Source organism: Anabas testudineus, chromosome 14 (assembly GCF_900324465.2).
Source record: "Anabas testudineus chromosome 14, fAnaTes1.2, whole genome shotgun sequence".
NCBI classification, from domain to species: domain Eukaryota; kingdom Metazoa; phylum Chordata; class Actinopteri; order Anabantiformes; family Anabantidae; genus Anabas; species Anabas testudineus.
Genome location: NC_046623.1, coordinates 14,765,285 through 14,777,879, shown reverse-complemented (window position 1 = coordinate 14,777,879; position 12,595 = coordinate 14,765,285). Strand labels below are relative to the sequence as shown.

The 12,595-nt window shown below is 37.5% G+C and overlaps 2 protein-coding genes, 1 long non-coding RNA gene and 5 other non-coding genes across 8 annotated transcripts; 6 read left to right on the top strand and 2 right to left on the bottom strand.

The window, feature by feature from the left end:
* Positions 1 to 1,061: 1,061 nt before the first annotated feature.
* On the bottom strand, positions 1,062 to 4,298 carry LOC113170363 (ras-related protein Rab-34-like). The gene is made up of 11 exons (XM_026372436.1): positions 4,227 to 4,298; positions 3,809 to 3,930; positions 3,327 to 3,418; positions 2,921 to 2,986; positions 2,485 to 2,586; positions 2,286 to 2,350; positions 2,112 to 2,163; positions 1,943 to 2,024; positions 1,719 to 1,809; positions 1,468 to 1,575; positions 1,062 to 1,230 (listed from the first exon to the last, which is right to left on the bottom strand). Exons 2-11 carry the CDS (start codon positions 3,854 to 3,856, stop codon positions 1,169 to 1,171), a joined length of 768 nt encoding a protein of 255 aa, XP_026228221.1. The 5' UTR covers positions 3,857 to 3,930; positions 4,227 to 4,298; the 3' UTR covers positions 1,062 to 1,168.
* A 476-nt stretch (positions 4,299 to 4,774) lies between these two features.
* On the top strand, positions 4,775 to 7,248 carry LOC113170945. Its single transcript, XR_003299671.1, has 9 exons — positions 4,775 to 5,059; positions 5,422 to 5,476; positions 5,686 to 5,723; positions 5,921 to 5,985; positions 6,181 to 6,234; positions 6,431 to 6,507; positions 6,748 to 6,800; positions 6,985 to 7,039; positions 7,140 to 7,248. It is a non-coding gene; the product is annotated as an uncharacterized LOC113170945 (long non-coding RNA).
* On the top strand, positions 5,514 to 5,585 carry LOC113171195. The gene has a single exon (XR_003299696.1). It is a non-coding gene; the product is annotated as a small nucleolar RNA SNORD49 (small nucleolar RNA).
* On the top strand, positions 5,779 to 5,851 carry LOC113171185. The gene has a single exon (XR_003299687.1). It is a non-coding gene; the product is annotated as a small nucleolar RNA SNORD65 (small nucleolar RNA).
* LOC113171176 lies at positions 6,029 to 6,103 on the top strand. Its single transcript, XR_003299679.1, has one exon. It is a non-coding gene; the product is annotated as a small nucleolar RNA SNORD49 (small nucleolar RNA).
* Positions 6,282 to 6,354, top strand: LOC113171188. Its single transcript, XR_003299690.1, has one exon. It is a non-coding gene; the product is annotated as a small nucleolar RNA SNORD65 (small nucleolar RNA).
* LOC113171186 lies at positions 6,844 to 6,917 on the top strand. Its single transcript, XR_003299688.1, has one exon. It is a non-coding gene; the product is annotated as a small nucleolar RNA SNORD65 (small nucleolar RNA).
* A 152-nt stretch (positions 7,249 to 7,400) lies between the features above and the next one.
* nsrp1 (nuclear speckle splicing regulatory protein 1) lies at positions 7,401 to 11,224 on the bottom strand. The gene is made up of 7 exons (XM_026373270.1): positions 11,187 to 11,224; positions 10,156 to 10,246; positions 9,980 to 10,036; positions 9,729 to 9,857; positions 9,388 to 9,595; positions 8,982 to 9,084; positions 7,401 to 8,883 (listed from the first exon to the last, which is right to left on the bottom strand). Exons 1-7 carry the CDS (start codon positions 11,204 to 11,206, stop codon positions 8,103 to 8,105), a joined length of 1,389 nt encoding a protein of 462 aa, XP_026229055.1. The 5' UTR covers positions 11,207 to 11,224; the 3' UTR covers positions 7,401 to 8,102.
* Between the last annotated feature and the right edge of the window lie 1,371 nt (positions 11,225 to 12,595).

The following is a 12,595-nucleotide window of genomic DNA, read 5'->3' as shown; positions in this document are numbered from 1 at the left end:
GTAAACTTACTTGGTTTTACATCTTGCCAGATTAAGATATTGCATCTTTCTCAGTGAGGCTGTGAGTGATTGTTGGCAGTAGTTGGTGAAAGAGGAGAAATGATGTCTCTGGCACTGCTGATGACCTTTTCTACCTGTGATCCCTTTAATAAAAGTGTTCATATTAAACCCTGTGTCTCATTAATACGAGTTGGCAAAGTCTGGACTACAACAAACATATAGAGGGGTTAAAAAGCTTGTGAAGGCTATTGTAAAATGTTTTTTTATATATATAAATATATAATGTGAAAATTTGAATCTGGGAGTCCTGCTGTATTTAGAGAAGACAACTCTGGTTCTTAATTATGTTGAACAAATATTTCTGAAGACCATAAAACTGTTGTTTGCTTGTTTGGACTTCAATCGACCATCGGGCAGTTTATCTACAGATGGAGACACCATCATCAGACTAACAAAGATCAGTTGTGCTCTTTTATCTGTTCTATGACTTTTCAGATCACATTTTAGGTCATATTTACACAGAAATAGAGAAAATTCCTAAATGTTTTTCTTTCTCAAACTGTATTTTTATGGTTAATAGGAGACGACAGGAGCGTATTTAGCCTTAGGACTACACACATTTTGCTCATGTCTCTACTGAATGAGGATCAGTTGGCTTTAGATGTAACTTACTCCTCGTTTATGTCCCTGCAAACAAACCCTCCATTTTTAAGATCATGAGAACCCTTATGTCAGAGGAGAGATATGTGTTGTGGGTATGACTGTGGTCATGGGAGCCAGCGTGCGCATCACATTAGCAGCACAGACACGTGACAGGACACTAGAGAGAAAACCAAACAAATGCATCATGTCTGTTGCTCACATTTAATCTGCAATAGGAGAAAAATGCAGATCAAGACACGTGTTTATGAAATCATCAACCAAGTGCAGTGTAATAAAAGATCCAGTGTGGAATAGTCTTCTTTTTTGATTAGTGTTTATTCTGGTCATTCTGCTGACTAACAACTAGTTTCAGTCTACAAATACATAACTTAATAGTAATAATACATATATCGCTTTTAATGGCGTCTATTCATGATATCAGAGTCCATTATTTTGGTCCAATGCTCCACTTTGCAGTTTCCAGTGTGTCATTTTGTGTTGGTATAATCATTGTGAACCTCTCTCATCAGCAGCAGTCGGGCTTCTTCTTAATTGCGCTGCGATCCACTTCGGTGCCGCCTGTGATCTCTGTATGCAACACAAATAAAAATTCTTAGGAACTACTGCACTAGAACCCCAAATGTGTATTAATACAGAGCTGAATATAGTTCCCTGCAAACACACCCCCACTTCTGTTATGTACAGTGTTTCCTCTGACTTTCCTCCAAATTAAATTGTATATTTTTGGCCAAAGATATTTAAAATAAAATAGTTAAATGTATGATACTGCTTTCTGAATAGACTTAATGAAAGAAACTGGCTCACTGATGATGTCAGTGACGTGCCTCGACCCATTTTTCTCAAGCTCGGACAAAACGTTGGCTTCAAAAGTCAGAGAGGCCACACGGAAGAAGAAATCCCTGATGCTGTCTCCTGGAACAACAAAGAGAGTCCAGTAAGACAAAAAGAGGGTGAAGCTGAAAATGAAAAGCCTGTGGGGATGGTGACTGGGGACGTCGGGCGGTGGTGGTGTGGGGTGGGGGATGTGTTCATGTTAATGTGTGTTTGACTCCCACCTGACTTCGCGGACACGGCCCAGTACTCTGCTTTGATTTCCTCTGAGAGTCTGATGGCTTCCTGCTCGATGCGAGCCAAGAGATCTGGAGACTGAGGAGTGAAATACACGCAGAGAGAAGTGGAGGAAAGTGGGAAAGCAAAGGACAAGGTTAATTAATTAATTAATTCACTAAAAACTTCAGCTCATGTTCATTTTTAGTCATTTTTGATCCCTTTCACCCACACTGAGGTCCTTCTTGGTGCCAACAAGGAACAGCAAAACACTTGATGGGTCATTTTCCTTCATAGCGTCCTCGAGCCACTGCCTACACACACACACACACACACTCAGTTACAACACTTCTAATGGTATTTTAATGGCAAAAATCACCACATAATGGGAGATTCGTTACCTGGCGTGTGCTAATGAGCTCACACTGCTCAAGTCAAACACGACTATAATAGCTGGAGACAAACAGCATGAACAGAAGTAAAATAAAGAGCATGAGAAGGTGTCAGAAGCTGAGTCATTTAGTGGAAAATGAGAGGTTTAACAACATTAATTAACATTATGCAGTTAAATTCACCCTGTGCTCCTCTGTAATAGGTGGATGCGATGCACTTGAACCGCTCCTGACCGGCAGTATCCCACCTGAAGCAGATCAGATGTTCTCATGTTTGTCTCTATCATCACCAACATCAGCAGGATGAAACTGTACTGACTTTTCATGTCAATCCATTGACTATGAACTGTTTCTCTGTGGTACGGCGACATACGGGACTTACAGCTGTAAACTGAAGGGAACGCCGAGCACCTCAAAACGCTCCATCTCAAAATCCACTCCTATAGTTGCTTTGTAGCTCTTATCAAACGCATCCTTACAGAACCTGGCAGAAACACATAGACAAATGTTTCACTGTCATTTAGCTGAAAACATTTACATTTTGTCATTCCAATTCAGACCACTGGTCATTTTTTGTCTCTTCATGAACTGACTCAGATTTCTTTATTAATCCTGTATCCTCCTGGAAATAACTAATTTAAACTCAATTAACCCTTAATGACAATTTGGACCATTACCAGGGAAGATGAGTCGACTGTGTGTGGGTTGGATCCACATATACAGTAGCTGAACTCCACATCTGTACAATTACAGATGTTTTGTGAACATATTATTAATTTACATAAGCACTAATCTAATTATCCACGACCGCTTCTTACCTGCTGATCAGACATGTTTTCCCAACTGCGACATCTCCCACAACAATTACTTTGGCGAAATTAAAACTGGAAACAGAAAGATGAAAAAAGTCATTTATGACTCCATACAACAACCTAACAGCATGAAATACACTTCAACATGATCAGCAACATGCAGATGTCTTTAAGAAGATGACACTGAGAAATCTTCACCTGATCTTTTTCTATGGATCCTTAATGAACATTCATGCATTTCTGCTTCAAAAGCCTCAAAGGTTTTATACTATTATTATGTTAAAGGGCAGCAAATAAAGAAGACAGAGCATGAATTAAAGTGCCCAGACGGTGCTAATGAATTCAATGTAAACACTGTGTTTATTAGCATGATATGTGGAAGGTTGTGTTGTCTTGTTTCTGGGATTTTTACCTCAATGTGTCTGTTTTCTGTACCTCACAGACAGCCTTCACCTGTGGGTGGAAGCCATCTTTGGTGTGCAGCGCCGTGTTTGGACTAAAGCACTGCAAAGAAAAGTGAGAGGAAGAAACAATCAAAGCCAATAAAAAGCACATTGAACAGTTAAAGAAAAAGGAAAAGAAGGATGAAAATCTTAAAGAAAAGAGCAAACAGCGTGATCCCAAACTACTGTAAAGTAATCTCTGCTTTTATATCCGCTCAAGTGTTGCTCATCAGTAGAAACCTTGTATTTTTAAATGATCACAGCTTCATTCTGTTGGTGAAACTCTGTTTCAGGAGGAGAGCAGCATTACAAATCTTCAAATGGAGTAACAGTTGTTCACATTCAGAGAAGCAAGAACCTCCTCTGTTGACTGTAGATAACCTCATCGTGGTAGTAACCCTGTTAGTTGTAATGGAGCGTGCCTGCGTGTGTGTGTGTGTGTGTTACTAACCTTTGGGAGCTGAGTAATGATCCGATCCTTCTTCACAGGTGGTACCATGCTGCTGCACTGACACTCACAGACACATGCATGCACACACCCAGCCTCGACTTACACAATCAATGTCTGTTTTCCTGAAACAGCGCAAATATAAAAAAACTTAATTTACTGCAAAAAGTTACTAATATCTCAAACAGTGAAATAATAGCTACATATAAAAATACACTAAATAATTATTATTAATAATAATAATCATTCCCTCAAATGTTTGAACAGCAGCCTTGTTCTATATAATCTTCTATGCCAGCTACAACTCATTTCTAAAGTTTATAGGCCACGTTTGAAAGAGGACATAGTTGGAAAAGAAAATGTTTCTAAATAAAAGATGGAGCATCAGCAGCAAAGAGAAATAAAAGTTTAATAACTTTACCTGATGCTGCTGATTGGAAAAAAGTGACGCTTTACCAAAAGTCTACAAAGAACAACAAATCCACAGCAAACGACGCTCACAGATACAAACTGCTTCTCCAGAGTCCATCTCCAGACAAACAGACAGACAAACAGACAGTGATGAGCCAGACTTATGGTGTAATTACAGAGGAATCTGGTCAAACAGAGCCACCTAAAGGCAGCAGATATTCACACTCAGTGAAGCTTTTGCAGTCCCCAAAGGACATCAACAACAGAAAACGAATGAAATTATTTTTAACGGTAATTTATTTAATTATTGTAATTTTTTATTAGTGATTGTAGAAATCTGCACTTGTACGTTTGAGTATATGTATAGTATTCTATGTAGGGGGTAAATATAACATTGTTGGTCGTTTAAAACTTATGTATTGATGGATATTTGATTTAAGTTTGTTTAAAAGGACAAAAACATAATATTTTATTAACGAATTAGGTTCACACTCCGGCGCAGCAGGTGGCGTCACACAGTAGCGCCTCAGAAAGTGACGTCGTATTCCCGCGACAGCCGGGATTTAAAACCTTGCTCCACCGCGCTGGTTTCCCTTTTCACTCCGTCTTTCCGGGTGTTGAGCTGCGAACTGCGGCAGTCTGTCGAGCTTTTAAGCAACATCCAGTACAATACAAGACCCCCGACGAATATTTTTAGATAGTGCGTTAGTTTAATCGAAGTTTTACTCTTTATTTAAAGCGTGATAGCTTCTGCTAATAAGTGTAACGTTGACATTGTCATGTCGGCCTCAAACAGCCACGTGGAGAAGAGTGGACGGATGGACAGAATAAAACAAGACAAAAGTAAGATTTTATATTTGTAAGTCCTGTTTGGCTGCAGGGTAAAGATGAAACTGTTATCGTCTATATGATTTTGTTTTCTTTTGTATGTTGAAGGTGAAACAAACGCATGAATGTGTTAGCTTAGCATTAAATCAAATACAGTACACTTTAAGTAGATTTAACATCTTCGTGTCATGAAGTGGTTAAAATGAATCTGTGGCTGTTTCTTGGTTATTTCATGCTTTTCTGGGATTTTATTGAAAATGCGTGTTTAATTGGTCAAATTATAATGTGGCGTTTCAATGTAATCAACATGTTTGTGTAGTAGGCAGTATTACCTGATTGTGGGAAGTGGTGTCATTAATGCATTTTTTTTTTCTCAGGTGGCAGCTCATTTTTTAATAAAGTCGTCGTCCTGTTAACTTGAGTCTGCTGAAGGTGAGTGATGGTGAAGTTTACTCATCTCATATCTTTTGTCAGTGATGAAAACTGTGAATAGGAAGTGCCGTCTGATGCGACAACTGACGATGTTTCTTGCTCACTGATCTGAGTCTTAAGAAATTGCGCTTTATCATGTGATTTTCAGATTTTACCCACATTGACTTACTTTAATAAGTGTATTGTGGTGTTTTTATTTTTTTTTATAGATCATGTGACTGTTGAAGATGAACGCTCAGAGGCTGAGGTTGGTTTGATTAATGCACATTCACCTGACTAAAATAAGTGAAGCATCCTGAATGTAGTGATGAAACTAAACTGAAATAGCTGGAATTACCGGCAGATTGTTCAGTGGTGACTCTCGGTTTTCTGAACTTTGGTTGCATTTCTGTTTGAGTGTAATTAGTGAAGTTCATTGTTAACACATCATGTTTTCCTCTGCAGCTCAAACACAAACAAATAAGAGTCAAAGACCTCGACAGTGAAACTGCTGAGTGTTTAAATGATGGGTGAGTTAATGTACCTTTTATCAATGATACTTATTTGACACTTTGAAGTGATGAAAACCTTGAGTAGGAAGTGCCGTCAGATGCGACAACTGACGATATGTCGTCCACTTTTCTGAATCTTAAGTGTTTCCTAATTATTGGAGTCACTTTCTTTATTACTTTTCTAATCTTGCTCTCTGACATGTTTCCCTGCAGCTCTGTGTGAATCTCAACTAAGCCAGCTGACAATGATGAATTTGTTTTTTGTAGGTGAGTTTGCATTTAGTCGTTTTTAAAATGGCACCTGACTGTTTGTGTTGTGATGAAACTAAACTGATATAGCTGGAATTACCGGCAGATTGTTCAGTGGTGATCACTAGTTTTCTGAACATAGAGAATAACATTGCCTTGAATAGACTTCATCAGTGTGTGTTTTTACAGTTGTACGTTCTTCTGGTTTCTCAAGGTTGAGCTGTGTTAAGAAGCCTCAGAAAAAATGAATTAATATCCTGGGGTGAAGCCACATGTGTTGAGATGGCCCTGGTAAGTTTATTTTTACTTTTGAAACTTTGAAACGAAGTCAGATTAACTTTTAGATCCACTTTTTGTACAGTGAAAATATTCAGTATTGGTTTGATTTGGACATCTGCATGACTTAAGTTCTTCCTACAAGAACACAAAAATAAAAATGAAAATCAGTTAGACTTTGCAGAGATTGAACTATATGAAATGTTCTGTTCTCATTCTTCCATATTGATTTTATTATTATTTTTTTTACTACAGGTTTAATTCTGCCAGTCCTGTTACCTGAAGTCTGCGGTTGTGATTTTTGACAGGTACCTTTTCAAGCTGCAGTACACAAATGGTTATCACCCACTATTATGATGAAACCTAAACTGAAATAGCTGGAATTACCGGCAGATTGTTCAGTGGTGACTCTCGGTTTTCTGAGTATTAAATGGCAGCATCAAGCAGGATCCTTAAGAAATACTTTTGTACAATAACTTTCTTGTCCTTCAGATTGGATCAAGTGGTTGCAGTGACTCGGCCTTAGTGTGTCTAAAAGTTTCTCATGGTAAGATGCATGTGATTTACTTTTAATTTGATGAACAGCAGTTCACTGTTTGATTGTAGACCCACTTATTTATTTTTTTTCTAATCTGATTCTTTCACAGATGACTCACGGAAACTGGTGTGAAGACCTCATGATGATCATTTGCTATTTACACAATGTAAAAATCAGATTGATTTAAATGTGTTGTATTAAATATAATGGTCAGTCTACCTGGTCTGATTTGTCTTATTTGATCACTATTCACTACATCATGCATAAAATAATAGACTGTCCCATTCATTACATTTGCCTTTTAACTTGAGGATCCTGAATCCTTCATGAAATCTTCATGTACACAAAAGCAACAGAATTGTAACGATTTTATTTATCACTTGACTGCAGGAGAAAGATAAAAAAAAAAAAAAACTTTGAGGTGCTTATGCTCATCTTAGTAGCAGTAAGATTAAATTTCCTATGTACAGTCATTCCTGTGGGTGGTGATAACAAGACTCATATTTACAAGTCGCCATCAATTTCACAATTCAAGTGTCCTTAAAGTCCAAACAAATTCATTGTCCACATCTCCATGAGCAGTGTGTGTGAATCTAGTGTCTGATGGAGTCACTTGTATTTTATCCACAAATCCCACTTAAAAATACTAATTCTAACAAGTACTGTGTAATCAAAGCCTTATATTGCTTATTCTTCAGTGCAATGGGTCCTGTCTAACTACCAAAAGCACAATACGTCACACTGCTGCAGTCACCGACGTAAATTACACTGAACATGGGAACTGTAGTTCATCAGGACTCCGTTCCACATACTGTTGTAAATGCTCACTACTTGACCAAACATGTATTCATCCACAGCTGAAAATAGTCCCAAAAAATGTTATTTACTATTAACTGAGAACCATTTGCTAAAAAGCTGCAGTGGCTGGAAGAAATTGAGCCTTGAGAAGATGAACTGTATTTACACACGACTTTTTTTAGTAGGTAGGGTAGGTAATTCAAAACATTGAGTGACATTTTCTTTAATCGCCTTGGTTGAAAGAACAAAACATTAACTTAAAGATAATCTGCTCTCAGTCCTCCTCTTTCTCGATGTAGCTCTTACAGGCCGTGCGGGCCATCTGTCTGGCCATGTACCTGTCTCTTGCTGAGCTCACAGTCTGATCTGTGCTGCGTTTGGCAAACTTGGCCTTTTCCTGAGTTTCAGTTTCCTCTTTCTCTTCACTTCCTTTTTCCTTTCTCTGTTCTCCTGCTTCTTCCTTCTTTTCTGGATCTTTTTCTTCCCTTGTCACCTCCTTCTCTGGTTCCTTCCTTCTTTCCTTCTCTTCCTCCTGATCTTTGTCCTTCCGCTTGTCTTCAACTGGATTCCTCCTCTTCTCTCTTTCACCATTCTTATCCCTCTCTCTTTCTTTAGGGCTCCTGTCCCTCTTCCCATGTCTCTCTGTATCCCCCCTTCCTCTACTTCTATCGTCGCCTCTACCTCTGTCCCTATCTCTGTCTTTCCTTCTATCCCTGTCGTCTTTTCTGCCTCCGTGTCTGTCATCCTTTTCCCGTCCCCTGTTTCTGTCTCTGTCCCTCCCTTTGTCTCTGTCTTGATGTCTGTGACTCTTTTTATGTCTGTCCCTCTCCCTCTCTCTTTCTTTCTCTTTATCCTCTCCACTCCCCGATGAAGGTGACCTCTGTCTGTACTGGCGTTTTGAATGTGTAGACCCGACTCCAGACTTGCTAAACCCAGACTTCTGCTCATGACCCTCCTCACTGTCACTGGATGAGCTTGGGTTATTGTCATGAGGTGTAGGTGAGGGAACAGGTGAATTCCTCTCTGGCTCTTTTGCAACATTTGAGATTTGAGTTCTATGGGAGACAAAAACAGAGAGACACAGGTAAAGGATTCGAATGGTTTGTGGTCATTGTAACTATGAATGTGTAGGTAATGCAGATGTTAGACTGACCTGTTTGCAGAGCGATCTGGTATCGCCTCCTCTCCTACAGTCTGATTGAGCAGATGCCGGTAGAAGCCGCTTAAGTCTTTTTGTTTTTTCACATCCAGGGCAGCTGAACAAAACAAAAGTAAGTCAAATCATTTACAATGTTTTACCTAAAGTGGTCTAAAGCCATTTTTTTCTTTCTCTGTCCTAAGAGAGAAAATAATCCAAAAATAAAATGTAGTTGAAAAATGTGTCACTTTCAGAAACATATTTGAAAGATGCGCAGGCACCTGCAGTGCTAATTTTTTACAAATCAGAAGGCAAATCAAATTTAAACTACAGTCATGTGTTGTTCCTAATGTCTGGAGTTGAAATTCTCATATCTCTTTCTGTCAGCAGCCTAAAAATAGTTGTAAAGTATCCTTCTAACCTTCCATCTCTGCCTCTCTCCTCTCTCTTTCCTGCTCCTCCTTCTGCTCCTGCAGTTTTTGTTTGTAGGCGGAGGTAACGTATGCCTCTTTATCAGCAAACTTCTCTCCCTCTGCCTCTCTTTCCTTCTGGATCTTCCTCTCTTCTCTTCGTTCTTGTTCTTTCTTTCGGTCATCAACTGCTTTCATTAGCTGATGGATGTACTTCGGCTGTTATAAAAAAGACATGAGATTAGTTCAACTCTTACTGTGTTTTCTTACAGTTTTTCTAGTCCATACTTCACCCTGAAACCCAAGTGACAACAAATGCAGCTATATAAGTGTTTAACATAAATAAAATTACCCTTTTGTCAGCACCTCCCAGAAGTTTTTTTGTGCTCTCGTTTCTCTGCTTTTGAATGTCATCGTACACTGCATCATAGTCATAGACAGTGCTGTCCTGTTCTAGGGCCTTTTGCATCTCCAAATGTGTCTTTGGACAGAGACAGACAAAGACCAATGACAAGTTAATCATAAGAATAATGACTTGTAGAAAAGAAAATGGTGAAATACTTTATTAAATTTATTACTACTACTCTTAATTATTCCTCTCACCTGCTTCATCGTCCTCTTTTTGATAGCTTCTCTTTGTAGAGTCTCCCCAACTGAAGTCTGAGGAAAAAATAGTTCAGTTTACATTTATAATTTTTTGTTTTCTTTTCATGCAGCAATTGGTGAGTGATGGGAGACAACTTATATTGCCCTAATACTAATCTAAAAAATGCACACACCTCATCATCGGAGTCATCCCCAAACACCGAGGGTCTTGGCAGTGTTGCCGTCTTCGACACTCCTTTCTTTTGTGGCAAGATCAGCCCGTACCTGTGGACGGGACACAGGAATACTGAAACCCAAACAAAGGCTCCCCATCTGACACCAAAACTAAAGCACTAAAGCAGCCATTAGAATAAAAATAAATCTTTAAGTGGAGTGTATATTTTGAGGATAGTATTTAGTTAAGTTAAGTGTTTTAGGGGCATTACGTACAAACTAATATTAACAAGGTCTGGACGGGAATTCTGGTAAAATGTTTTTAAGATTTTTCTACACTAGGCCAAATTTAACACCTTTTACAATGATACTAAGATAGAATAATGGATAACCATGATTTTATGAGCACTTTCCAGGTGTTTGTTACTATAATTGACAGTTAATCAATTAACCTAAAATGGCCTGGAACCAGAAAATCAGCTCAAGTGGATGGATAAATCAATCAAAAGGTAAAAATGACAATTTATAACTAATATTATGGCCCATTTCAAGCAAGAAAAATAGTAATTTTTTAATAAATTAGACTGAAAACGTTTGATATTTTCTAATATTATATTAGTGATTTGAAAGCAGCAACAAATAAATCCACCAAACCACTTAACAGCATTTTGAATGACGAAGGTTAGCTATTTAAAGTTTTATACTCTCAATTACATCATGCAATTTCTAAAAATCGAAGATAAAATGTACACGTTGAAATGAAAAAGTTGATACATGAATTTAACAAGTGAACTAAATCAAAACTGAAGCACAATGTGTGTAACATTAAGTCGTTAGCGAGGTTAGCATAACGTTAGCATAATGTTAGCATAACGTTAACCAACTGCAGGACGAATCGGTGTTTCTGCAAATAACGCCGAGCTTTAAAACCACGGCTACTACAGTAAATTCAGTTCGTTATCGTGAATAAATCCAATACACATCCAAGTGAAACTGCTGTTTAGTGTTCATCACACACTATTATAATCATGTTAGCATGTTTGCAACTTACTGTTTTGCAGGGGCCGACATCTTGTTCTGCTCGCTGTGAACCAGCTCCACAGATTCGACACAGATTTAGTAAACGACATTAATAATTTATACATTATTCTTTATTACATTTTAGCAGACATGTGAAAAAACCCTCCACATACAAAAACCAAGTTTATAATTGTAAACTATATTCGCTTCTTTTTATTAAATATGAGTTTTTCGGCCTGTTGCGAAACTGCGAGCTTCAACTAAGAGAAGAAATTGACCATGATAAACAAACTACATCAACTTATTACTATAGAAAAACAAAACTCATGTTTCAGTTAAACTAAAACGATCACGATAAAAATAGATGATAAAAAAAAGATCATGTGTCAAATATAAAGTCATTACATGGGAGATATATAGTTTTTATTGAGATTACGTTGTCAATAGATGGCGACATTGCTCCAAGTTGTATCTGGAACATTCTCTTACAAATAGAAATTATACTGACACAGAAAAAATTACTAAAAAAATCCTCTCAATTATAACTTTGCTCCTCTCAATTTCAATATTCACAAATGCAACTTCACTGGAAAAAACACCTGTGAATACCTTTTTTCAAAGGACGTTAAACAGTACATTTTATCAATTATTATTATTATTATCTATTTCATAGATTATAAGATCTTCTAAATCTCAAATTGATAAAACTTTCAAGATGAAATATAGAGAAAAAAAAGTTAAATTTTTTTCAAGGTCAACTGTGAAATGTATTCTAAAAGTGCGGTTAGTTTACACATCTAAACAAAAAGCTGTAGAATTTAATCTGAAATAAGAAATATTCTAAAGAAATATCTTAAAATATTTGGTATAAATATATGTAAGATGCTTGTGCATTTGCTGCACCAAGGAAATTAAAACTGACTGTCTGCATCTACTCTCTGTGTAACTAAACAGCTCTCATTTAATTTATGTGTTCATATATTTTTTTATTTTAAATGCTAACAGCTGCTTAGCACTGTGCTAAGTCACTTACTTAATACAGATCAGAGAGCATGTCCCACTGATCTGTAACTCAAGGTGCAGCTTTGAATTCTCACTGCCTCCTCTAAGTGACTCTTTATCCAAACACCATTATCTCTATCGTAATCTTCTCTCTGGCCTCACTGATAATCCTTCACATACAAACAAAATTACCAAAGCTGTCTGATGACTGGATGATTAGATGGTGCAGGGATTAATAAAACAGTAGGATGAATGAATAAATTCATAGGCAGATTGACAAACAGATAAATGAAGTGATAAGTGGTCAAGTTGCGGTTAAATTAGAAGAAGTTAATATCTTTGTGATATCAATAATTGAGAGGCACATTCCTTTTAATGTGCTGTGTGTGGTGAAAGAATAAAATGCTAATTGCCACAAGCCTAGTGAATGATTTGCAT

What these genes read in the sequence shown, in the direction of transcription:
- LOC113170363 (XM_026372436.1), bottom strand. Translation starts at nt 3,856, where the DNA reads ATGGTACCACCTGTGAAGAAGGATCGGATCATTACTCAGCTCCCAAAG. An exon ending in CAGAAAACAGACACATTGAG is followed by an intron (nt 2,987 to 3,326) that starts GTAAAAATCCCA and finishes TTCTGTTTCCAG; the next exon opens with TTTTAATTTCGCCAAAGTAA. An exon ending in AGCTCATTAGCACACGCCAG is followed by an intron (nt 2,025 to 2,111) that starts GTAACGAATCTC and finishes GTGTGTGTGTAG; the next exon opens with GCAGTGGCTCGAGGACGCTA.
- nsrp1 (XM_026373270.1), bottom strand. Translation starts at nt 11,206, where the DNA reads ATGTCGGCCCCTGCAAAACA. An exon ending in ATGTCGGCCCCTGCAAAACA is followed by an intron (nt 10,247 to 11,186) that starts GTAAGTTGCAAA and finishes TCCCGTCCACAG; the next exon opens with GTACGGGCTGATCTTGCCAC. An exon ending in GGGATGACTCCGATGATGAG is followed by an intron (nt 10,037 to 10,155) that starts GTGTGTGCATTT and finishes TTTTTTCCTCAG; the next exon opens with ACTTCAGTTGGGGAGACTCT.